Source organism: Lygodium microphyllum, unplaced genomic scaffold, assembly GCF_053477565.2.
Source record: "Lygodium microphyllum isolate KBCC unplaced genomic scaffold, Lygodium_microphyllum_v1.1.10 scaffold_207, whole genome shotgun sequence".
NCBI classification, from domain to species: Eukaryota; Viridiplantae; Streptophyta; class Polypodiopsida; order Schizaeales; family Lygodiaceae; genus Lygodium; species Lygodium microphyllum.
In genome coordinates, this window is record NW_028229690.1 from 92,436 (window position 1) to 118,180 (window position 25,745).

General features: G+C 42.9%; 1 protein-coding gene across 3 annotated transcripts in view; it reads right to left on the reverse strand.

Annotated features, from left to right (window-relative positions):
* Window positions 1–24,537, reverse strand: part of LOC148008298 (glutathione synthetase, chloroplastic-like) — an 85,365-nt gene extending 60,828 nt beyond the window's left edge. The window contains exons 1-6 of one of the 3 annotated variants that reach the window (XM_087674334.1): window positions 23,983–24,001; window positions 21,722–21,845; window positions 21,472–21,631; window positions 3,205–3,389; window positions 2,816–2,985; window positions 2,500–2,575 (exon numbers count right to left, since the gene is read on the reverse strand). In XM_087674334.1, coding sequence (XP_087530460.1) covers window positions 2,500–2,575; window positions 2,816–2,985; window positions 3,205–3,381 — 423 coding nt within the window. In that variant the 5' untranslated portion in view covers window positions 3,382–3,389; window positions 21,472–21,631; window positions 21,722–21,845; window positions 23,983–24,001. Of the gene's footprint in view, window positions 1–2,499; window positions 2,576–2,815; window positions 2,986–3,204; window positions 3,390–21,471; window positions 21,632–21,721; window positions 21,846–23,982; window positions 24,085–24,257 lie in introns of those variants that run through there. The other 2 variants (XM_087674333.1, XM_087674332.1) reach the window with 2 other exon arrangements.
* Window positions 24,538–25,745: the final 1,208 nt, after the last annotated feature.

Genomic DNA, 25,745 nt, shown 5'->3' on the forward strand with positions numbered 1-25,745 from the left:
GCGTGCAGGGACTGATCAGTCTCCTTCCGCCTTCCCGTTTGTATTCAGCATTCATTTCAGTCAGTGCAGATTTCTCTTCCTTATTTTCTGCTCTCTCTCTCTCTCTCCCTCCGTGTTCGTATTCCCTCTTCTGCAGCGCACTCTCACAGAACCACCTTTTATATTGTTCACATACAAGTATCATAGCCTACATGTCAACTGAAGTGAATAAAAAAGGATTAGAAAATTGAACCATCTTTAATATTGTTCACATACAGGTATCATAGTCTACAAGTCCACTGAAGTGAACAAAGGAGGAGTAGAAAATTCAAATTCTTTACCTTTCACTGATTCTGATGGGTTCGGATTGAAGAATGGTATGTATACCATCTCGATGTGTCCTCCTTGGGCTGATGGGTTTTGGTTCCTAGTGAGTAAAGTACCCTGGCTGTTCTATACCTCCCTTCAGGTGTACCGTGTAGATAGGAACATGTGGCTGGTAATGCTGAAGTAGGAGTAGGAATATATGAGCTTTGAGGCATACCCCTTTCTTGTTTACATTTTTCTCATCTCCACAATAAGAATGCTTTTGTGACATTGCATGAGATACCTTCCCTTTTTTGGGTTCTTACTTCTCTACAATGTCAAGCTTTCAAATCAAGGCTTTGGTATGTCTGAGAGTACCTAGCTCTGATGCAATGTAAAGAAATGCTTGAACAGAGAATGAGAAGTCAAAGTGCATGACAAGAACACAAATATATCAGTAAAAATCAAGAAGAAAAGGCTCAATACCAAGCACAATTGTCTCAACTTTGATACCAACATCCTTAATTCATGCAAACTGTCTAAATTATGAAGAGGGTTTAAGGCAAGACTCACCAACACATGCCAAAGCTCACCTATCAAATTGCAATAGTAACACCAGGTGATTACCCATGTACTATCACATGTAATCATGACCAAAGATCAACTTGGATGCAAATGATTTTATTTTGAGGTTCCTCCTATCCCCCATTTTGTATGAGAGAAATCTGACAGGTCCTCCACCTTCATGATCATTAAGTTGAATCAAAGGATCACCTTGATCCCCTTAGTTGTGTAGGAAAATTGTCAAAAATTAGAACTTATCAGCAGCATTGGTGCATCCCAACATTGGTAAGCTCATATTATACTTGAGCCATTCTCTTCAGAGAGTTTCTCAATTCATTGAAACAATTCAAAAGGGAACAGTAATGGGAACAATAATACTAGCGCACCCCTGGTTTGCCCCAGTGCAAGTTGGCAAGAACATATACAAGTCAGGCTAAAATAGTGAAAGGAGGAAAGAGCCCCCTTTGGGTGGCAATACTCCCAAGCATGCAAACTAAGGAATGATTTATCGATCCAAACAACTGCAAATGCTCAGTGACACTTGATGGCTCAGTACAATGTACTGTATACTGTCTCAGTGTACCCTGAGAGTGTATACTACATATCAAATCAGCACAGATTTAGATGCACATGCCACAGTCGATTGGTGATAGCTGCTGTAGCCAATAATTGTGCAGAAAAAAGCTTATGCAAATATGTCAAGTTATGAGACTAGCAATCAGATACCACAGTGGAAAAGAGAGGAAAGTAGCATGTGTAGTAGTTACCGATCAAAATTCTCCTTTTGCATTTTGAACTGCAGAAAAAGTAAACATGTTTAACACTTTCAAGTCATTGCCTAACCATTTTCATTTCCTCATCTTTAAGCCGTTTCCTAGCCATTTTGTAGTCTTTCGCCATTTCTGTAGTCTTTAGCCATTTCTGCTGTGGCAAAGTTGGGCTGATGCCATTCCCGTTTCCATTGCATGTGCCTATGGTTCAAACTTACTCAGCCACCTTTGTCGCTTTACATGACTATCTCTTCTAGAGTAGCCAGCCAGTATCATCAAACATCACCATGTAGACAGGAGGTAGTAGCACGTATACTGGATCTTTAACATTATCAGCTTTCTTGGTAGGTTTTTGTGAATGTCTCCTTACAGCAGGCAGCTCAGAGTACTTGCTTTTTTTATGATTGCCTCTCTGGGCTTTGTGTCTAAAAGAATCCCCTCTTTCAAAGGTTAAACATCAGTAAGCTCTTTCGCTTAAATAAGTGGATGATGTTTGTATGATAAGACTTCTCAGTAAGTATGAGAGGGTCTCTATACGTAGCCTACCACATTCAACATTCACTAAGAGAGAGCATTAACATGCAGAACAATTAGCCAAGCCTTATGAGGGAATCTTTAACTAATCAAGCAGGAATTATGGCCTGTGATACAGTTAATTGTGTGCTTGAAGCACCTGATTAAAATCTTGAAGACATGGAAATTTCCCTATATTAATCTATACAGAAGTTTAATGCAGTAACATAACAAGCAACAAGAAGTATGTACAGATCATTAATTGGGATTTGTGCAAACTCTTATACATTATCACACAGAGCACAGGTGGAAATCTGGTTGTCAAACATCTGCAAAGGGTTACTTTGATGAAGCATATGAATCAAACCTGCTTAATGCCCTCTTGGAGCATATTGGAATGTATATTTAGAAGTCTTGCTGTAAAGGTGTCAGCTTTGATTGTTCTGCAGCAAAGAAAACAGAAGTTAACAGATGGGGTACATGTTGAATGACACGTTGCTGGGCATGACAACCTGCTATGAGTGCGCTAAAATGTTCATGGAACATTACAAGAGAACATAAAGCTAGAAATAAAACGTTAATGGCAGAAGTGATGTCATCAGTAGAAAGTGAAACTCTTTCTGCACGCGCATAATTTGCCACCAACCATTGAATATCAACAGCCATCAGTTGTGAATGAGCACCTGGCCAAAGCCTCTTGGAGAAACTGATCATCCATGCTGACATGATCCACAAGTTCATTGAATATAGGCGCCAGCTCTAGAGCCATTTTGAAATGTTCTTCTAAAAAGGGAGACGGTAAAAGGGAAAGCGGAGCATGGAGAAGACCTTGGCCAGGAAGCTTTCCTGAACCCTGAATTGAATATCCAAGGGAGAGAGGTTTCAATTCTGATGACTCCAATATTTGAAATGTAAAAGCATGATACTCATCCAAAAAAAAAACTTGATAGTGAAGAGCTGAAAGGTCCAGTTCCATATTATAATATTGTTATGCAGTGTATCAATGCAACTATCAACAATGTATTTCAAGCATTATTCTCCAAGTATAAATCTGATGAATTACATACAATACCTCAACTGTTTTGTCACCAATAAGCAAGCCATGAAGCGATGCCCATGCAAGTGCTTCATCAACGATCTGCTCAACAAGCTCTTGTGGTACAATCCCACCAGTCTCCAAAGAAATATTTGAAGGAAAGAAAGGCATATTCGGCACTCTGACTGTTGCCCTTTGGTTTATGTCCTGCATGAGATTACCTGCATTAATAAAAAGTAAGGCCAAAGTTAGGAGGAACTTTTTTGAGCTGCAGATGATCTGTCAATTGCCAGCAGACAAGTATCATATATACAGTTGATCTGATTGAAATAGGTAGCTACAGTCCCCCCTAAATCACCTTGGTTGATCTATGCTATTTGTAGGAAGTTTGTGGGTACTGAGAACAGGGAAATAACAGAGGATATCCTACAACCTACAGCATCTAAGTTATGTATTAATCAATGCCGTTGAGGTAAGAAATGCATTCCATGCTGATTAGCCACTTAAACAGCCCCAAAACAAGCTTAATTTAATGAAAACCCTAAAACACGGCGTGGTTCAAGAGGGTTCAGTAAACCCTAATTTGGGAGGGTCCATCCTCATCTATAAATAGATAGGCTGCCCCCATTCAGTCTCAATCCCTTTTGTGTAGGTTTCTTACCCTTGAGTGCAAATTTCGGCCATCAGTCCACACACGTGTGGCTCTCCAACCCCATCAACTGCTGCCACTCCATCTGCTGCTGCTCCAATGCCTGGCGTCCCTTGCTATAGCTGCCGCCCACTAAGAGACACTCTTTCGGGCTATGTTTGGCATCCACCAGCCATCGCCAGCATCTTCCTCACCTTTTGTAGCTTGCATTTGGTTCCAAACCAGCCAGGCATCAGTTGAGGTAAGAAATGCATTCCATGCTGATTAGCCACTTAAACAGCCCCAAAACAAGCTTAATTTAATGAAAACCCTAAAACACGGCGTGGTTCAAGAGGATTCAGCAAACCCTAATTTGGGAGGGTCCATCCTCATCTATAAATAGACAGGCTGCCCCCATTCAGTCTCAATCCCTTTTGTGTAGGTTTCTTACCCTTGAGTGCAAATTTCAGGCCATCAGTCCACACACGCGTGGCTCTCCAGCCCCATCAACTGCTGCCACTCCATCTGCTGCTACTCCAATGCCTGGCGCCCCTTGCTATAGCTGCCGCCCACTAAGAGACACTCTGCCGGGCTATGTTTGGCATCCACCAACCATCGCCAGCATCTTCCTCACCTTTTGTAGCTTGCATTTGGTTCCAAACCAGCCAGGCGTCAGTTCCTACACACTCCAACTACTTGCATTTGGTGTCATTTCCTCCAGCAGACAGGTGTTGGTGCTCCTCCTCATCTTGGCGACATCTTCAGCTTGTGTCTACACTCATCTAGGGGCCACCTTCCATCTTCCACACCTCTCCTACTTGCATTCGGTGCTCCAGGCCCTTCTGACACTGAGTTTACAGCATCCTCTTCATCCTACACTCCGACTAGTGGTCATAGACTTGGGATCCGTCTACAATGGGCATCACTTTCCGACACTCTGCTCTACCCTTGGGCACATTGTATACTCTTACGTTCATTTACAGCATTCATTCACTTCAGAATTGTGTTCTTTCTCTGCCTTCTTCTATTTGTGTTTGAGTTTCTATGTTTGAGTTTTGAGGTTTGCGTTTCAAGGTTTGAGTTTTTTGCTTTCTGTGTTTGTGTTTCTCCTTGTGCTTCTGTTGTGGTTGTACACTCTATGTTTCCTCAGTGCAAACCCTAGCAATGATTCCACAGTCTTCTTCACACGTGCACTATGCTATTCTTTCAGCAATATCCTCCTATAAGTTAGACAAAAATGCTTGCTGAAGGTGGTGAAATGTGCAAGCAAAGATGCTTAGGATGCAGAGCTACCTGAGGTCATGTACTCACTACTAGCCTCTAGGTGCCATGCTCATACAATAGGGCAATGGAATTTTCATACATGATGCCTCCTTTCCAAAGGTTAGACTCACATGCTATGCAAATCCAAATAGTTGTTGAGGATTTGCAAGAGAAATGAAAGATTAAAGAAACTAGAGAATACATAAAACTGAGGCACATTTTTCCATCTAGAGCCACGAATTGCTTGGCATTATAGACCTGATTGCATTTTCATACAGCCCTTGTATTAGACTCTGTTTTGCTATATTGTGATCTACCATTGTTGTCCTATACAAGGGTTGTATTGTACTTTACCATGGCCTCTTTTGATTGAGGTAGCTATTAACTGAACCTCACTCTTCTAGGGAAAAAGAACAAATGAAACTAGAGAGACACATGCAAACACTTGCAATGAAAAGCAACAAAGCAACTAACTGTCAGAATGACACAACATGGCAGCAAAAGCTAGAGATCAAACAAAACAATGAATACATAAATAGAAATGAGAGCAATGGAACTAACTCCACTAGTGTGCATCCAAAGCAAAATCCAATAGCCATCACAATAGCAAGGAAGAAGCAAGAACAAAGCAACCTCTTTCCATGTCCAAGCGCAAGCATCTAGGAGAGTGTGAAAAGGAAGAGAAACACAAACACAGAGAGAAAAGAGAGACGGCAAGAGAGAAGAGAATAAAGTGATAATCTGCACTAAGGCTGAATAAAATGATGGACTAATCAGTCCCTACAAGCAGCCCAAGGTGTCAATGAGGGCATTGGGTCAGGCTGATGATTGTGGCAGCAACAGAGATAGAGGAAAGTCGAAGATTGAGTGTGCTCAACCTGCAAAAGAAGATGATTTGCCGTGTGTGGGGGCTGCCCATAAATAGCATCACCAGCCCAAAATTGGCCAACCTGATCAGGTTGGTTGCACCAATTGGGGCACAATATCCAGGCAATTGGCAGCAGTAAATGCTGTCCAACCAGGCTGTACAAATCCCAAGGCAGGCGCCCCCCTTCTGGCCACGAAAATATGCTGCCTAGCCACTAAAAAAGAAATGCATGTGGTTGGTCCCAGTGTGAGCACACCCTAGACACATTAGAAAAGAAATGCACACAAATTAGAATGGGCTGAAACAGTCAAAGCTCCTTTGTGTCCATCAAACCTTTGTACCCTTGACACCAAGAAAAGTCCTCAGCAATTCTAGAGTATCAATGGCCACTATCTCTAACCCCATATGGAAGCAGCTATGCCTATTCCTTCAAGATTGGTTTATGCCAAAAGGACCCCAAGGCCCACCCAAGTGTCTATCTAAGGAGCTATTCATTGCTTCTATCAAAATTTTGGATGGCACTAAGTTTAAATGGACTTTATTCCTTTTCAGCAAGATGGATTAGCACTTCCAAAAGGTCCAAATTTTGGTCCAAAAAGGTAGGTCACTAATGTCTCTCATGGCGCCTTTCTTCAATGGGTCATTACCATTGTGCCTCCTCCAAGTGGAGTCCCTATCTCAAATTGTCATAAGGACATGAAATTTTAATGCTTTACTTAGCATTTGATTAAAAGTTAATCAAATGTGCAAATGTGACTTGCACGTGTGAGGTGCCACAATGTGGAACCCAAGACCCCAAGATATCAATTGGTACCAATGGCAAAAGTTGTGGTAAGTTATGCCTAACAAGTACTAGATGATACCCAAGGTCCAAACATGGCTTAGAACATTTAATTAGCCGATTTCCAAACTAATAATTGCTCAGGATCACTTGGGTGATAAATTGGCCTAAGCAATTTAATTCTTGGCCAATCAAATTATTTTTTTGAGCCATAAACAATTATTAAATTATTTTTCAAAATTAATACTATGATAATTAATTCAATAAATATGGATAATGCTGAAATTAGTTTGGGCAAAACTTGCCCATGTAAGTGAAAAAAACGTTTTTGAGACTCACAGAGAGAGAGAGAGAGAGAGAGAGAGAAAGAGAGAGGCTCATTCCAGTAGCTTGAAGAAATCACAAAGAGAGAGAGAGAGAGAGAGAGAAGGTTGAAGAGAGAGAGAGAGAGAGAGAGGGGAGAGAGAGAGAGAGAGAGGCGATGGCGGATCGTGGTTGTGGGCGTCTGTCCTTCGTCGGGTGAGCTCGTCCGTCGCCTTTCCGTCACGTGGCCCTGCACCTCTGCCGTCTCGCCCCTGCGCGTCGCCCTGTTTCGTCCCGCCTTCCGTCCCGCCCTGTCGGCTGCCTGTCGTGCCACCACGTCTGCAGCCGCCCTGTCTCCCTGTCGTCGCCTGTAACCGCCCTCGTGTCGTCACCCGCAGGCTCGTCGCCTGCATCTGGCGGCCCGTCAGCTGCGCCTCCAACCCTGTTGTCGCCCGCTTGAACTGCGGGCTCTGCGCATGCTTCACGCCCGTCCGCCTTGTGCGTCAGGGCTTCTACCCACGCCTGATTTCTACCCACCCCTGATGTCCGCCCTCGCCTGTCGGTCGCCCCCCACGCCTGTCGAACGCTGCCCTCGCCAGTCAGCCACCGTGGTGGTCGCCCCAGACTTTTAACGCCTGCAACCTGTTCGTGTGACGTCCTGAGGGTCGTCCTCCGCCGTGTGCGAAACCAGCTTACAGGGGTGCAGATTTCTAACTCAGCCGACAGTGATCTGCACTGTGCGTCAGTCCTCCTTCGAGATCAGCTCGTCATACAAGATGGCTGGTTTGGATCTGGATTTCATAGACCGAACGGTGGCAGCACTTGGCCCGGATTCTGATGCTGAGGAACCGGAGGATATGGTTCCGTGCACTGAAGAGATGCCCCCGGGTCCTAACATCCAGCCTGCGGGTAAACGTACCAAGCATACCTCAGAAGAGATAGGTGTTCTTCAGGATCGTTCCTATGCGCAAGTTGCTTCGGATTCTGTGGACTCTCAGGATGTGGACTGGGAGCATTTGCTGGAATTTGCCAACACTCTGCTTGGCGAATATGTTCAACATAATCAGGAAGCCTTTTCTGACTCTGCACCTGACGATGTTCTGGAAGCTACTGTCGACCCAAAAACTGTCCTACGCTCCTTTTCGGTGTTTTATGATCGCGCTGTGATACTCTTCTTCACTGGTCGAATCCCACTGCTTTCCCGTATTCGCCAATGGCTGCAGAGTCTGCTACAAGGGGAATGTGTTGAAGAGATTTTTGTTGGGTCCCGGGGTTTTTTTTAGGTCCTCTTGAAAACTGAGACGCACCGTGCTGCTCTCCTGTCTAAACTGCCTTTGTTTTTTTATCGTCGGTTGGTTCATGTGGTTCCATGGCGCCCGATGGCAGATTTTCAGCGCCTGCTGCAACGTGAATGCCCTGTGTGGGTAGAAGTGGAAAATTGTCCGGCTATTTATTGGCCGCTATTGAAGGATGCTATGGCCGTTGTGGGGACGGTTCTGGTCCCTCCCAGTCTCAGGGCTATGAATCGCAACCGCTTGTGCATGTTATGGGACACTGCAAGGAAAAGGCCTGCTTGGTTACGCCTCAATTGCTCTGGCATGCATCCGTTACACTTTCGTTTGAAATGGGGCAATTTTGCAGGCCATTGCTTTTCCTGTGGACAGTTGGGGCATTTTATGGTCGAATGCCCAGAGCAGCAACACATTTCAGATGCGGGCCATATTGCGCCGCCCATGGAAGATATGGTGTGTGATGCTCCGTCGCTGGATACTATCCACCCACCCCAAGTTCTGGCCAAAGGTAAACAACAAGTTTCGGGTCTGGATTCCCACAACAGGATTGTTGCTGGCATGGAGAGTACTGTGCCTACTACCTCACAAGATTCCATGCGTACATATATGCGCAGGAAGGAAATGTTGTCTTCCGAGCGCTCTGCTCCTGCTATGGTTTCCTCAGCCCCCCGTCCTTAGCCCGCCAAGAAAATGTATTCGGATCGTCTAAAGGGTCCACCTGCAAAGCTGGCTTTTGATACCAAAGGCAACGTCATTACCCCGTGGGACCGTCGTTATCCACGTTCCAACCCCAAGCAAGCAGATATGCCGTCTACTTCCAAATCTGGTCCTCAGAACTCTTTTGCGGTGTTGGCGGATTTCTTGGATGAGAGAGTCCTGGACATTCTCGCCGACAAAGTCAAATCGAGGCAAGCTGTGCCTCGTACCTGATTTTGTTTTGCATACACATGAAAATAGCCACGTGGAATGTGCGAGGAATTTGTTCTCGACACAAGCAACATGCCATGTGGACTGCATTGTATGAGAATCAGTGGGATGTCCTGTGCGCTGTTGAGCACAAGAGTCACGGTGACGCCGAAAAAGTTGTGGATTGCCATGGCTTTCGTTTGTTCTATGCAGGAACACAGGCCATGCATTATTCGGGTGTGCTCATGATTGTACATGCCAAATATCAGCCTGTTCTTATTAAAAATGATGTTCATGGCCGCTTTTTGGTGGTTGAAATTTTATTCGAAGGGGAAATCTTATGGTTACTTGGCCTCTATGCTCCGAATGATTCGTTATCTCGCCGGGAGCTTTGGCAGACTTTGCAGACTTCCTTGTCACTTGGCAGACGGGGCTTCTTCATGGGGGATTTCAATATGTGTGTTGATTCTTCCCAATCCACATCGGAGCACTCGGTAATGGATGCGCCGGAAAGTCGTATGTGGCATGAGTTGGCTCTTGCTGTTCTTAAGCAAGATCTCTAGTCCTGGCTACACCCGTCTTCTACAGGGTTTACTTTCCATTCGGCCCAGTATGCAACAACATGGTCGCGGTTGGACCGTATATATATCATGCAGAATGATGATTTTCTTCCTGAGATGCTCGAAATAAAAGTGTTGCAGCAATATGCCTTGTCGGACCATTTCCCTCTGCAGTTCGAGTTGCTTGCACAACCCATTGCACCTTTCAAGTAATTTCTGGAGAGACTCCCTTTGCGTTTCAACTCGTCCTACTTGAAGCATGCAATTTTTCAGGGCTATATGCAGCAATTGCTTGACAGATTCTTCTTGGACTTTTCCTCTCAGGGCACTGCGTCATTTGAAAGATTGCTCTCTAATGTGCAGCGGGTTGCTCGGCAGTATGGGATCTATCATGCCTCTCTTTGTCGGCGCCGTCGACAGGCAGCGGAGGACCTGCTGGTTTTGGTTCGCTCTCTGCTGGTGGACACTCCGGATGATGCATTTCTGCTTGCACAGGCCATGCGGGTGGCCGATCTTATTAAAGAATTCCAGTTAAAATCGTATCAGCAGGCCAAATTGCAACATCTGACAGAGACTTTGCAAGATAGTGCATGTCAGACCCATAAGTTCTTTCGAGCTCTCCACGCCTCTCCTGCTCGAGAGAATATGACCAGACTCGAGGATGCAGAAGGCCACCTTATCCTGGATCCACAGACTATTGTGCATATGTGCAGGAATTAGTTCTGTGACCTTCTCGGTTCCGCTTCTCCAACTTCAGCCCAAATTACTCAGGCCCGTTCGGTTTTTTATGACCTGGTCTGCAATCAGCTTCCGCAGGACATGCAAGCTACTATGCAGAGGTTATGGACGTCTTGTTACACTTGCCCAAGGATAAAAGTCCGGGTTGGGATAGTCTCACCAATGAGTTCTTTGAAGCTTTCGCTACCCAGCTGGCGAAACCATTGCAGGCTTTGTTTTAGCAGGTGTGGGAAACGGGGATCATGCCTTCCTCATGGAAACAAGGACTTATTAAACTGCTTCCAAAAGTTCCTTCGCCATCTAAGTTGACACAGTGGCGCCCAATTTCTTTGATGGGTTCAATGTACAAAATCTTTTCCAAAGTAATGGCGAATCGGCTCCATAAGCATCTCCCTGCCCTTGTGCACCCTCTCCAGTATGGTTTCATTAAGGGCCGAAATATTCTGCACAATGTTTTGAATGCTCAATTGGCCATTGATTATGCCAGGCATTCTAATCAGGAGGTAGTACTGATTCAACTGGACCTGGAAAAGGCTTTTGACTATCTGGACTGGTCTTTCGTTTGCTGAACTTATGTCTGCTATGGGCTTTGGTGCTCGGATGTCTCATCTAATCTACACCATTAGTGCTGCGGCGTCTTCGCGAGTCATGTTGAACGGAGGTGTTACTGAGCCATTTGTCCTTGCTCGTTCTGTCAGACAGGGGTGCCCTTTGAGCCCTCTATTCTTTGCCCTTGCGACACATCCAGTTCTTTCCATGTTATCTCATATGGCTGCCTCTTCTCAGTTGGCCGGACTGTCGCTTCCTACAGGACAGCACTTCATTAGCCAATCCCTGGCGGATGATACCTTTATGATTTTGCGTGCGGACAAGGATAACCTTCGAAAAGCATTGGATGTTTGGGGTCTCTTTGGTCAGGCGTCAGGCCTTCGTATCAATGCGCTCAAATCAGCCATTCTAAGCTGCACGGAGTCGGATTTGCAGTCCTTGGACTGGCAGGGTCTGGTTGTTCATCGTGGCTCCATTGTCAGGCATCTTGGATACCCTTTGGGTGTTGATGTTCCCCCAAAGCAGCTTCTGCAGTGGATTTCTCATAAAATGGTGGCTAAGTTTATGTATTGGAAGTCTCAGGCCTGGCCCTTCCATGTTCGCCTCAAAGTAGCCCAGATAATTATGTTGCCAATGCTCACATATTTCTTGCCACTGTTGCCCTGGACTACTACGACTCTGAATGCTCTTACTCAGTCTATTCGCTTCATGCTATGGAAGAAGGACTCATTGCATGCAGATATTTCCTGGATCTCGTGGTCGCATGCGTGCACCCCCAAACGCATGGGTGGCGGAGCTATTTTAGATGCCCAAACTCACATGCAGGCACTCCGTTGGTCTCTTTTCCGCGCCATGTGCTCGGATCATCATCCATGGGTCGCTATAGCCCGTTATTTCCTTGAGGGCCACGGGCTTCTGCATGGCAATACCCAAATCCGGAGTTCTTGGTAGCATGTTCTTAATGCTGATTCGCGGTTCTCCAGTTCTTCTTCATCGCTGCTTACTCATTTGGTATGTTCCTGGAAACACGTCCTTCAAAAGGCTCAGTGGCATCCAACGGAGGATCGCTTAGCTACTAACTCTTTTCGATTGGAATTATTGGCAGTCTCGCGTTTACTTTCGTAGGAAGGTAAACATGAGCTTAGACCACAATTCAACCGGATGGCACGTTTGGGCTTGTCTTCGGTTGCGGATGCCACCCTTGCCAGTCGCAATGTGCTTATATCGTTTCGTACAGCTAGGAGGCTTTTCAGGATCCCTCGTGGATATAGGCCTTTATGGGAACAGCTTTTGACGGTGCTCCAGAGCAGACAACTCTTTCCTGTCCTTGCTTCGGATCATCCCTGGCAGGATTGGGACCTACAAGGCCGGCTGAATTTGAGCAAAGCTTCTGCTAACCAAGTGTATCATCTTCTGATTAAAGATCATCAATGGCTAGTTACTAAAGCGAATGCTTTATGGGGATTGCGTAAATCTCAGTCATGGTGGAGGGCAACTGTGATGGAGGGCTGGTTGAACAAGACACCCTTTAAATATAAAGTCTTTCTTTGGAGAGTGATGATTGGTGGTCTTCCGCTTGCTTCGGCTCTTTCCAAGCGACGAATCTCCAATGGCACCTATTTCTTTTGCACCACTACTATGGAATCCGCCCGCCACCGATTTATTTCTTGACCCGTCGCTAAGAAAGTCTGGTTATTTTTGTCGGCTGTTTGGCGAGGGGTGGTTGGTATCACCCTGCGCCCCTTTGATTGGGTTTTTGGCCAGCCCAAATACCCTACTCCCGCACAGCCACATATGAAGCTCATGTATCACTTTCTTCGATATTGGGGCTGTTGGCATAACTGGACCATTTGGAATGCTTTTCTGTTTGACTCCGCCTATAATGTTCAGCGGCATATTGTGAGGCTTAAGGGCCTCTTGTATTGGCAGTTAGCTCTTCTCCATCGTTCTGATTTGCTCTCTACGGAGGACTTCCGTCCCTGGCATATGGCAATTTCCTCCGCGTCCTTGCCATGACGTTGTAACTTGTAGTACTTAGAACCTCTTCACATGATGGCTTGGATTGTCGTCATGTATCTTGTAATCAAGTAATCTTGTATTTTTTTCGTAATTAATACAATTACCTTTTACGGAAAAAAAAAAGAGAGAGAAGGTTGTCATTGCTGCTAAATATTTGATAGGCCATCTCTAACCAGCAAGAGACCCTCCAAGAGCTGGTGACATATCCAAAAGAGACTACAGTAATAGATGACAGTAATTTGAGGGCTATTTCAACCAAGCAACATCATTGTCGAGGTATTCTATCAATGGAGATGGAGCAATTGATTTCTTCCATTTTTTCACGATGGAAGTTTGGATTTTCTCTCTTCAACATTCTCTCTCATCCTCCAACCTATTCTCATCCTTTCCCAACAATTTCCAGCAAAATCAACCATTGAAGGTGGAGATTTTGACTAATCTCCATTGTAAACACTAACTTACATCAAAAATTAGGGTTTGACAAGCACCTCAAGAAGCATGCTCAAAAATTGAAGACCTAGAGATGTCATTGAAATTGGGAAATTTCACAAGATTCAAGTGCCAATAAACATTTGGGGATGTATTTGCCACCCAAGGAGCAAAATTGAAGGCCAATTCCCGAGCAAACTAAGGAGCAAATCGGTTTGAAGGCTTAGTGATTATTTATGACAACAAGAGGCAATTGGAGAGCGAACGAGATTCAAGGAATCTCATGGTATTCTATCCAAATTGCAATTCAAGATGAAGAAATATGGCAAGGGAGGCTAGTTTTGGGGCCAACAAGTTGTCCAATGTCCAAGATTCAGTGGTAACATTTACATTTTCAGTTTATGTGAATTCTATGCTTATTGTTATCATAGATTAATCAACCACCGCAACCTAAAGATGCACCAAATATTGTGATGAACAAAAGCAAATGGTACTAGTAGGATTGGATATGCAAATGCAAGGCCATCTTGATAGTGCCAATCCAATGGGTTTTGGACAATCGAGCATACATGTAAGTATAGGACAGCCGGGATACTTTGATGGTGGCACCACTTTTCAATGTATGATAACTTGACTCCCAAAGGGGTAACAAAGAACCATGATGAGGGTGGAAAGATAGTGAAATTTGAGGCCTTTAGTGGGGCACAAGATAGGCTGAAAACTTTTGACTTTTATTCAACAATTCGATGCAGCCTATTTGGAAGGCAACTTCACTGAATCCTCAAAGATTCAAAAGGCAGCCACTTTCTTGAAGCAAAATGCATTGCAGTGGTGGTCCACGCTCTTGATGCAAGGTAGAGCACCACCAATATGGATACAATTCAAGCAAATGTTTGCTTCAAATTGATTGAGTAGACATTTAAGGTGGACATTATGGCAACTAGGAACAAGCTAGATACAACACAATGCAAGAATTTGAAACAATATAATAAGACGTTTTGGGATGCCTTGCTACCAATGACTTCTTATCATCCAGTTCCACCTCATGAGCAAGTGGAAAAGTATGTATGTGGGCTTTCTATAGGAATTGGGGATTTTTGCATTAAATCCACCATATCTTAGATCTAGCATGTCTCAACTCATAGAAAGAGCTACTACAACTGATGCATTGCTACGAGGGAAGGATTTGGGCTTCCAAGAAGCCTTCAAAGGTTGAGAAAAGGGGAAGATCTGAAAATCAGGCTGAAAAGAGGCCAAAACAACAAGGAAAGGACTGGAAAACAATTGCACAATGTAGGGAATTAAGGGTTGCACATAAATGCATTTTTTGTGAATAGAGGGGTCACATGGCTAAGAATTGTTCCAATGGGCAACAAGCTGAAAAATTAGAAAATCAAGGAGATCCCAAGGGAAAGAAGCCCAAAACATCCATTGGTTTGATGCCAGATGTTGTTAGTGATCAGCTCAATGATGATACTATTGAGTTATGCAGAGGCAAAATCAGAAATCAATATGCATTAATCTTCTTTGGCAATGGGGCACATCCAGCTTCATTTCCACAGACATATCACTCTGCCTAGGCATCAAAAAGAATGAAATGGGACCCATAGCAAAAGTTGATATGGCATGCAAGGGCCATGCAGAGCTAGTCACACCACTCATTGGGAAGTTTCACTATTACTATTCAATATAAGGGCAAGGCCCATACCTTGGATGTAAAGTTAAAAGGAGAATTTATCCATGTATCTGTTACTACAAATAATGAAAAATCACCTTTCAATGTACTTGGTTTCACTCTTTAAATAAAATCACGATAAAGAATCACTTTATGATCCCCAAGATCAATGATGTTATGGATAGATTGCAAGGAGCATCCATATTCAGCCATATGCAGCCATATTGATTTGAAAAGTGGTTACCATTAGATTCACATTAGTCAAAAGGATGTGCCTAAGACAGCTTTTAGGACATCTTTTGGGTTATATGATTTTCTTGTCATGCCTTTTGGACCTATGATTACTCATGCCATATTTAATTGGATGATGGATCGTATCTTCAAGCCACACAGGAGATTTTTGCATACTTTCTTTGATGGCATGATTGTCTATTCAAAGAATGAGGCAAAGAATAGGTAACATTTGGGCATTGTCTTCAATGAGTTGCATAAGCATAGGTTGATTATAAATGATAAGAAGAGTGAGTTTTCTTGTGCATGAGATCCATTTTTTGGGACACATTTTACCGATTGATAGCATTCATATGGATCTTGCAAAGTTTGAGGCAATACGTGTTAAAATGTTGGATCTAGAGCATGGCAAGAGCTATGGAGGTTGGAAGGTGAAGACTAAATTCATGTTGACATGGACAATGAGTAGACAACAGTTACACAAGTGAATTAGGTTCTAATATGGAAGCTTGGACTCATAAATACAATCTTGTGTATTAGACTGACAATGACAATGACACTAACCGAAAGAGGAAAGCATCATAATATTGTATTCATCTCTTCTTGGAGCATACATCATTTGTCTATTTTTCAACACCCCCCCCTCAAATGATGAGTCCCTATATGGTGACATGGCCCGGGAGACTAGCTCATAGGCAACCTAGTCAAGTTAAAACTTAAAACTTTACATCTTTGGCAAGGGTTTTTACAAAGCAAATCCACTAGGGGAAAAAATAGAGATCCACTATGGGAAAAAATGAAAATTCTTTAGAACAATCTATCAGAGTTGTTGATGGTAGCGGAGGCATCTTCTTCTTCTTCTTCTTCATTCATGAACTGGTTCTAGTGGTGATTATTCTGCATCTACTGTACTCTTTTCTTGTGGAAACACTCACTCGCTGTATGGCCAATCTTGCCACAGTAATGACATATAATCCAATCCTTGTTGTTGTTGGTGTTGAGTCCTCAACCACGACCTTTTGCTCCATAAGTGCCCTTGGTGTACAAGAGACTGTTGTTGGTAGTGTATTCCTTTGCATCCTTGCTTTTAACTTTGCTTTCTCCATCAAGTAGTGAGTGCTGAATATCTTTAAGTGAGAGACTTGGAACATTACTTAGGGTGGATACAAGATTCTCATATGGATCCTTATTTACGCTTGCAAGCAATACAGCTATTGCTTCATCTTCATCAATATTCTTCTTAAGAGTTGCAAGCTGGGTTTTTAGGCTCTTGAACTTGTTAATGTGTATTGTCATGGAAGCACTATGTCTTATATCCAGTTTATAAAACTGCATGAGTAATTTTACTTTTGAATTCTTTGCTTGGGTACCAAAGATCCTGTCAAGTTCCTCCCAAGCAATTCTAGCATCTTTGATGCCAAAGATATGATGTAGCACATCATCACTTAGTCCCCAAGCAATGATACCTAGTGCCTTGTTATTCATCTTTTTCCATTCTTTGGTTTTTGGTGGAGCTACTGCAAGATCCCACTTTCTGAATCTTCTTTCCCGCCATCTGCATCACCTTCATCATCTTCAAAGAGATCCCAGAGGTCTTTCCTCATGAGGTGGTACATTGCCTTTTCCTTCCCGGCACGGAAGCCTTCTCCATTGAACTTTGCTATTTGTTCGAGCTCTGCCATTTTTAATCAGCAGTAAATCAGCCAACAACAGAGTTGTACTTCAATGTGTCAAGAGACACAAACAAAATAGTATCAAAAGATACTAGCTTGATTTCAAGCTTGATGTTGCCTAATTTCAGGTGGTCTTCTTGATCTTCAGGTGGACTACTTGAATTCAAGTGGGTTGCTCCAAATCTTCTTCCTGAGGTTTGACTTGCTGGAAACTTCATATCTCAGTGGTAGGAACTTGATTCAAATGAAAGAAGCGAGAAAATGTAGGAAAGATGAGCTTACGCCTTGAGTGGCTATGGAGTCCACAATTAGGGTTTCTGTACCCAACTGGTTTTTTCAAATTTCAGCTCATACAGGAGATCATTTAGGGAACCCTCTGAGCTAGAGAAAGCTTAGAGGTAGAGCTTCAGTTGCCCTATGGTAACGGCGAATATCGCACTACGTGTAGAAGGAGCAGGCCATACGAACATCAGCAAGCGCAGTTTCAATAGCAAGCTCAAACTTCATCAATGTTGAGCTATAGCCAAGGCAATGTCAGTATTTGAAGTGAGAGAAAGTTACCCAGGGAGTCAAGTGAGAGAGCTTGAAGAGATATGCTCTAGTTTGAGAGATCCAGAAGCTCAAAGTCAAGTAGATGCTGTTTTGGCTATGGCTGCCACAAGGTCAAGTGGAGATGGAAGTGAGAAATGGAACCATGAGCTGGATTTGAGCTGACCTGAGGTTAAGAGGGATTGAGGGAGTAGAGAGGAGAGTTATGTCATACTCAGTTGAGCTCTGCTGATACCATGTTAAAGTGTTGGATCTAGAGCATGGCAGGAGCTATGGAGGTTGGAAGGTGAATACTAAATTCATGTTGACATGGACAATGAGTAGACAACAGTTACACAAGTGAATTAGGTTTCAAGATGGAAGCTTGGACTCATAAAGACAATCCTATGTATTAGACTTACAATGACAATGACACTAACTAAAAGAGGAAAGCATCATGATATTGTATTCATCATTGTGAAAGTACAATGCTTTATAGTAGTTGGGTTGTTCCATTCTCCTCACTGTGCATATGGGATTTAGGACATCTCTTCCTGGAGCATACATCATTTGTCTATTTTTCAACAATACGCTTATGGCCACCTTTAAAGAATGTGCACAAGATCCATAGTTTCTTAGGTCTATGTTCCTATTATAGCAAATACATGTGTAGCTTTGCTGAAATTGCGTCTTGACTGCATGCTTGCAAAAGAAGGGTGTGCCTTTTAAGTGGATAGCAATGGAAATTTCAGCATTTGAGAAGCTAAAGGAAAAGATGACTTCAGATATTGTGCTTGTGTTGCCTAATCTAAGTCAGCCATTTATTATTCAATGTAATGCATGTGGAAATAGCATAGGGGTTGTTTTGAGACAAGATGGCTGAGGTGTGGCATATGAGACTCATGTTCTCCATGGTGCAAAATGGAATTTATAGGTTTATGGGAGAGCTATTGCTTGTAATTCATACACTTTTAACATGGAAACATTATCTCTTAGAGGTTGATTTCATAGTCCAAATGACCATCAAACATTGCGCTACTCTTTGACTCAAACTAAGTTGTTTGAGAAGTACATGAGATAGGCCAATTTCTTATCTATGTTTCACTTTCACATTGTACACATAGATGGGAAAAAGAATGTGGTGGCTGATGCATTGTCACCTAAGCCCTCAATTTTGGCTGTCACTATGGTATATCACACTAAGTTGGATGCCATGAAAGATAGTATGCTATTGATTCAAACTTTACGAATGTATACAATCAGCTTTGCAATGGCCAGAGGTATGAGTACTTGTACTTAGAGATGGTTTTTTAATTATGCATGGATGATTGTGTGTCACAAAGCAATTGAGACCTAAGGTGATCACTGAGAGTCATGCTTCTCAATGAAACCCTATTCCTAGTGTCAGTGCCTAGGAAACTAGGGGCAACAACTGTATTTAATGAAAGTTTAAATGCCTAAGATTTTGCCAATCTTTGAGTGACTCAAAGTGAGAGATGGCACATCAAGGAAGTATTGAAAGGGGGGTAGTATACCAACATGATGTATCAACCTCTGCAACAAGCTATCGTGAGGATTCAAGGCCTAAACATGCATATATGTGTCAAAGGAGATCCCATAAGCTGTGTATGAATGAAACCGATCTAGTAAGAGCATCTATCACAATCAAAGGAGCCCCTAGCTCAGCTCTAATGATCTCATGTGGGACTAATGCTTTACATCTGATCATCCTAGAACTCATAGATACCAATGGTCTCTCCATCAACCTTCGTCCATCATATGTACAACCTGTGGTCAAGGCTAGACCCCCATATCTGGATTCCATACAACAATGTGGATGCAACCAGAGTATCAAATAGTCATATCTTAGTTTAGGACTGATGGAACTGTACGTAGGAGCATATCCTCTCCAACCCTCCCAATGGTTCTATAACCCTGTGTGAGCTTAGTCTGTATTGCCTCTCTCATAGAGAAAGTAGGCCTTGTATATAAGACCCCAAATATGTATAAGAATCAACATACTCCACAAACTATTTTCCATAGGTAAAAACTATGATATAGTATTAAACGCCATAACCTTGGCCTTACTGAGGTTAATTGAGAGGCCATTGTCCATTTTATAATAGTATATTGAATCCTAAATCCAAACGTCTTTGTAGCCCCTCTAGAGAAGCACAATATCATCTACATACAATAGGAGGGACATCCAAGTACTGGCCAACTAAAGATGTAGTCAAAGATCTCATCAATATATAGTCCAAAAAGTGTAAATGAGAAAGGGCACCCCCGCTTCACTTCAATAGTCGAGTGAACACGTGTTGAGATCACAGGTGTTGAGATCCCCTCAAATCTTTGTACTCTGTCAACCACCTACTCATATAATGCTAAAATATCCCAAGTGAGCTCCCTAGATACTCCCAAGTCCCATGTTGTCTAATCTATGCATCAATCTCGCCCAATGTGGTGTAGCACTCCGCTAGACAATTCTTGGTCAACCTTTTAATCTTCATGGCGACCCATAGAAGGTGCAATAGGCAAGCTTACTATCTTGATAGACAACCTCCGGATGATAGATGACCTATAGATGGTAGTGGCCTGCGGATAGCACAAACAACTTGCAAATGACACAACATGATATAAGCCTGTAGGTGGTGCAATCTCAAGGAAATGGAATGTGTGACCTGCAGATGGTAACATGACCTATAGACAAGCACATTGTACATTGTGGTACAGCAAACAGAACGATGTAGATCTTGTGGTCAAGCCAAGTCCTGCAACAACATATAGATGTGATGCAAACGCGAGAGAGAGAGAGAGAGAGAGAGAGAGAGAGAGAGAGAGCATTTTGGTGACAAGAATGTCTTTGATTCAACTCCTACATTCTACATGATTATTTAGTATAGGTAGAGAAAAAGGGAGATTTGAAGCCAAATCACTCGATTAATAAAATAAGTGGCTTACCACTAGGGTAGCCACTAGATTATGAAAAAAAAAAGAGACAGCATTCCCCTTTGCTTGTATTTCAGTCTTTATACCCATGGTTGGACTGGGCTTTTGTGCAACCAAATGACTTTTTGGCCTACTCGGAATAGTAAAGCTAAGTGGCATGATTAGTTGTTACAATCGTGGATGTCTTAGCTTCCTTGCGAGGGGAAAGTTTTCATATGGAGGCTTCTTATCAAGGGTCTGCCCATAAGGATATGTTGCACAGTTGCAAGATCTCCAATGGTAGATGTGTCCTCTATACTACATGTGATGAGACTTCTATTCATCCTTTTATCTCTTGCCGAATTGCTAGACTAGTCTGGGGTTTCATTTTCTGAGTATGGACTTCAATGACACGTCAACATACAATCATCTAATTGTTAGGTTTAGGGCAAGATGTCATGCACCACCACTTTATAGCCACAACATCTGTATCTTTCTCAATTTTCTACGTTGGATTCATCTATGGACCATTTGGCAAACACGGAATGCACTGATTTTTCATTCGTCATTGTCAAGTATTCATGGTCATGTAGACCCTATTCAAGGATTGCCATTATGGCAATTATTTCCATGGTTTCGGCTTCTATGATCCTCAGAGTGGTGACTGCTCCATGGATGCATCTCATCCGCACCACCCCAATTGTGTCCTCTTCGTGATCCCCTTCTTGTATTCTTATAGCCTTAATGTGTTTTGTAGCCTTTTGGTTCTGTGGTGTTTTCTACTTGTCTTTCAGTGTGCTCAGTTTGCTAGAAGACCGTTTGTAAATATTTCAATTCATTAACTCAAACTGCTAAGAGAGAGAGAGAGAGAGAGAGAGAGAGAGAGATGTAGCATTTCTGGTCTTCCCGATGGAGAGAGAGCGCGCAGAGACCTTTCAGGAAGGACTCGGATTCAAGCGATGGCTACCCGCATTCCGCAGACTCTGAGAGCGCGTCCCGAGGCAATCCCTGTAGCCGCAGAAGTTGCCAGGTGTGCTCCGAACGTCGTCAGGGAGATCTGCTATGGCCTTGCCGTCGGGATTACAAGGGGTGCTGCATGGAAGGCTTATCACTTGCAATTGAGACAAACGATAGAGGAATTCTACTATCTTTTAGAAAATGGTAAAATCACAGTGGTGGTACCTGAGGAATGATGTCAACTGGATTTCTGGTGGACTGGATGCTGCCCTTGCGATTTGGCAGAGACTTATATGAAATCAGTGAACAGTGGGAGCTTTCATTCTCTTCTCAGGAAAATGTGAAGTTACTGTTGCAAATAGATAAGGTATCATATCAACTGATGAACAGTTAATAAAAGACACATGGGCGAAGGTACATGCTTTTATGTAAGAATTCTGCTTTGGTTCTAGATAAGAGTGTTCTCTCGCTATTATCATACAGAACCACAGTTGTGTTGCTGAAATGATTGGGGTTTACTGAAGTTGAATAAAAGAGAGAGATGTAATGTTTTTTGAAGCCTAGACTACCAATGTGGCAAAACCCTTGACAGCCATGTGCCAATAGGTCTGGGAGACTGGGATTATGCCCTGCCTCATGGAAGGTGGGAGTTATTAAGAGTTATTCTAAAAGTGTCATCACCCTCGATACAAAAACACTAGCGAGCCATTTCTTTGATGGATCTATGTATAAAATTTTCTCTAAAGTCATGGCTAATCACCTCCATAAGCAACTCCCTAGCCGTGTGCACCCTAATCAATATGGATTTATCAAGGGCAAGAATATCTTGCACAATGTACTGAATGTTCAGATGACCATTGACTGTGCAAAGCACTCTAGGCTGCCCTTTGAGCCCATTCTTCTTTGCCTTGGGGACCCATCCGGTCCCCTCCATGCTATCTCATTTGGTGGACATAGGACAGCTGGCTTGTCTTTCTCTTCAAGTTGATTGTGTGGGATGGGAAGTAAGAAGATCATCCTAAACTTAATTGCATGGCACGACTGGCTCATCTTCTATCTTTGATACCACTCCGCTAAGTCGTAGAGAGATGATGTTTTTCTGCCCCGCTTGGAGGATTTTTTGGATCCCCCAAGGATATAGGGACTTGAGGGACTAGTTTGCGACCACACTATGCCCTAGATTCTGATCATCCATGGCGTGATTGGGACCTTGCACATCAACTCCTAAAAGTAATCAAGTACATCACCTATGATTAAAGACTACCATTGGCTGGTCGCCAAGGCTAATGTTGTTTGGGGCTTGCATAAATCTCAAGATTGGCGGAAAAAGACTATCATGGAGGGTTGGGTCAACAGCACTCCATACATATGTAAAGTCTTCCTTTGGTGTGTATTGGTTAGTGGGTTTCCTCTTGCCACCACACTTGCAAAATGCCAAATTTCCAATGGCAGCTGGCTTTTGTCCCACCAATGTGGAATCTTTCACCACCATTTTCTTTCGTGCCCCTTGGCACGGAAAATCTGGATCGTCTTGTCTGATATTTGGAGGGCTATGGTTGGCATGTCACTATGCCCCTTCAATTGGGTTTTTGCTCGGTTTTGCTCGACCAAATATCCCAATCTAGCACAGCCATATATAAAGATTCTGTTTCATTTCCTGCATTTTTGGGACTGTTGGCATAATTGAATAACTCGGAGAGCTTTTTGTTTTTGATTCCGTGTCCGAGGTGCAGCAACACCTTGCTATCGCAATTGGATCTCATTCAGCACATTGATCTTCTGTCCAAGGAAGACTTTGGCATTCAGCAATTTCTGTTGCTTCTTTGCCGTGACTTTTGTACTCCTTCAGTCATCTGAGTCCTCACTTTTTGTACTCTTGTAGTCATTTGATATAATATAAATTACTCATTATGAAAAAAAAGAGAGTCGTAATATCTACTAGAGATTAAAAATGGCCTATGAGAGCACAACCATGGTATGTCCCATCATGGATGTAAAAGAACAAACCACTAGAATAAAACAAACATGATGCGTTGAATGTGTAGAAGGGCTCCTAGCATAGGGTGATGTTAAGATCTCAGCTCCTCTCATGACATGAGGGGTGTAAGTCGTATCAGAGGAAAAGAAAATGAAGCAAAACAAAACCAATACTAATGCACGCGTATACGGCTAAACACAAGAAGTTTTAGACATTTGACCCCTGGCCCCAAGGGCACCTAGCTATGTATGCGATATGATAGCTTCCCTTGTAGAAGCTCCTGATGCTGTTGTAATTGACAATGTGAGGATTTTAGTGGAAATTTGTCAAAACTTCTTGTGAGTATGTCCAGCATGGGATTTGCAAAAAATGGATGTTTACTACCGCAGTGAATGTTTGTGGTGATGGTGATGATGATGATGATGATGTGTGTGTGTGTGTGTGTGTGTGTGTGTGTGTGTGTGTGTGTGTGTGTGAGAGAGAGAGAGAGAAGGGGGGGCGCACTTACTGCATGTAGCAAACCGAATGGTTTTGTAACTGGTCTTTACGTCGCTCCTGCAATTGATCTCCAAATTCAAGCAATGAAAAGGCAGGGAAAACTTTGCATCTCCTGTAAAGAAAGAAAAAAGGCACAATGTCACAAAGATGAGAAAGGCATTCCCCCTCTCTCTCTCTCTCTCTCTCTCTCTCTCTCTCTCTCTCTCTCTCTCTCTCTGTGTGTGTGTGTGTGTGTTTGTGTGTGTGTGTGTGTGTGTGTGTGTGTGTGTGTGTGTAAACAGCCACCTTCAAAACTTCCCGTTGGGAAGAAAGATCTTATCATTCTTCCGCGCAGGACATGGCAGGTTCTTTGATCTGGTACATGAAGCACAAAAAGCTACTTCACCCCTACACAGAATCAGCTATCTGACCTTCAATATACATGTGGTCCAGAGCAGGCTATATATACAGAATAATGTGATCTGATCTGCCACCTTCCATGTCTACACACTTGTGGTTGCTATGGCAGTGTCAAAAATGGGCATCTAATAACATCCTTTCTAAATTTTACTGAAGTTGTAAAGTTTTGTGGTTGCCTGCAAGAGACGCAGCATCTTTACTTGCATGACTAGGTGTACTAAAGTTTATTGAGTGGTTTACGTTAGCACTGTGCGTGCGTGCGTGCGTGCATGCGCGCGCGCGTGTGTGTGTGTGTGTGTGTGTGTGTGTGTGTGTGTGTGTGTGTGTGTGTGTGTGTGTGTGTGTGTGTTCTGATTGAGTTGGATTCCTAGAGACGGCTCGTCTAGAGTTACCTCACCTCTATGGGGGATTGTAGTACCTTAATAAATCAATTGCATCACAAAACCGTAAGAATTTAATGCCGCCAAGGGCTTGAACGGTGAGCGAGTAAGCTAAGCTATATCACACAATGTGCTACTTGATCACATCGTTTTCACCCTGGTGCAAAGGGTGAATGGATGGCACCATAAGTGCATATTGGTGCAAAGGGTGCAAGCTAGTTTATGTTACATAGACTTTTGAATGACCCCACCATTCAAGTTCAACTTATATTTTTTGCAATATTGTGGGTTTATGAATGTGGTCCAAGATAACCCATCCCATTTTACTTATATGCCTTCTATTACTAAAAAGAAACATGATATATATATATATATATATATATATATAACCCATCCCATTTTACTTATATGCCTTCTATTACTAAAAAGAAACATGATATATGTAATAGAAGGCATATAAGTAAAATGGGATGGGTTATATATATATATATATAGAGAGAGAGAGAGAGAGAAAGAGAGATTTTCATCTTTTTGACACATTTGCTAAACTTGAGAGAAATTGGGAAATTTTTATGGATTGGATTATTGTCTTATGTAAGATACATGTGAAAGATAAGGCTACTTTGGAAAGATGGTAGCTTGAGATGGTTTCATTATTTAGAATGATAATTTTAATGCTCTCCTTATCTCTCCTAGTAATATGTGCTTTATTCATCTCTTGCAAGAAACTAAGAGTGCATTAAAGTTGGGGGATTATAGAGCTCAAGTGTCCTAAGTTAGTTGAGGGCTAAGGAAAGTCTTCTTAGGGAGGCTTTCTTCTCTTTTAAACTAGTTAGTTGAGGGCTAAGGAAAGTCTTCTTAGGGAGGCACCTAATCAAACTTTCTTCTCTTTTAAACTAAAAATATAGGAGAGACAATGGTTATGACGACTAAGGATCAAAATAGAGTTTCTATCGAGGATAAAGAAGGCATTGTTGTTGTTTTCAAATAGCAT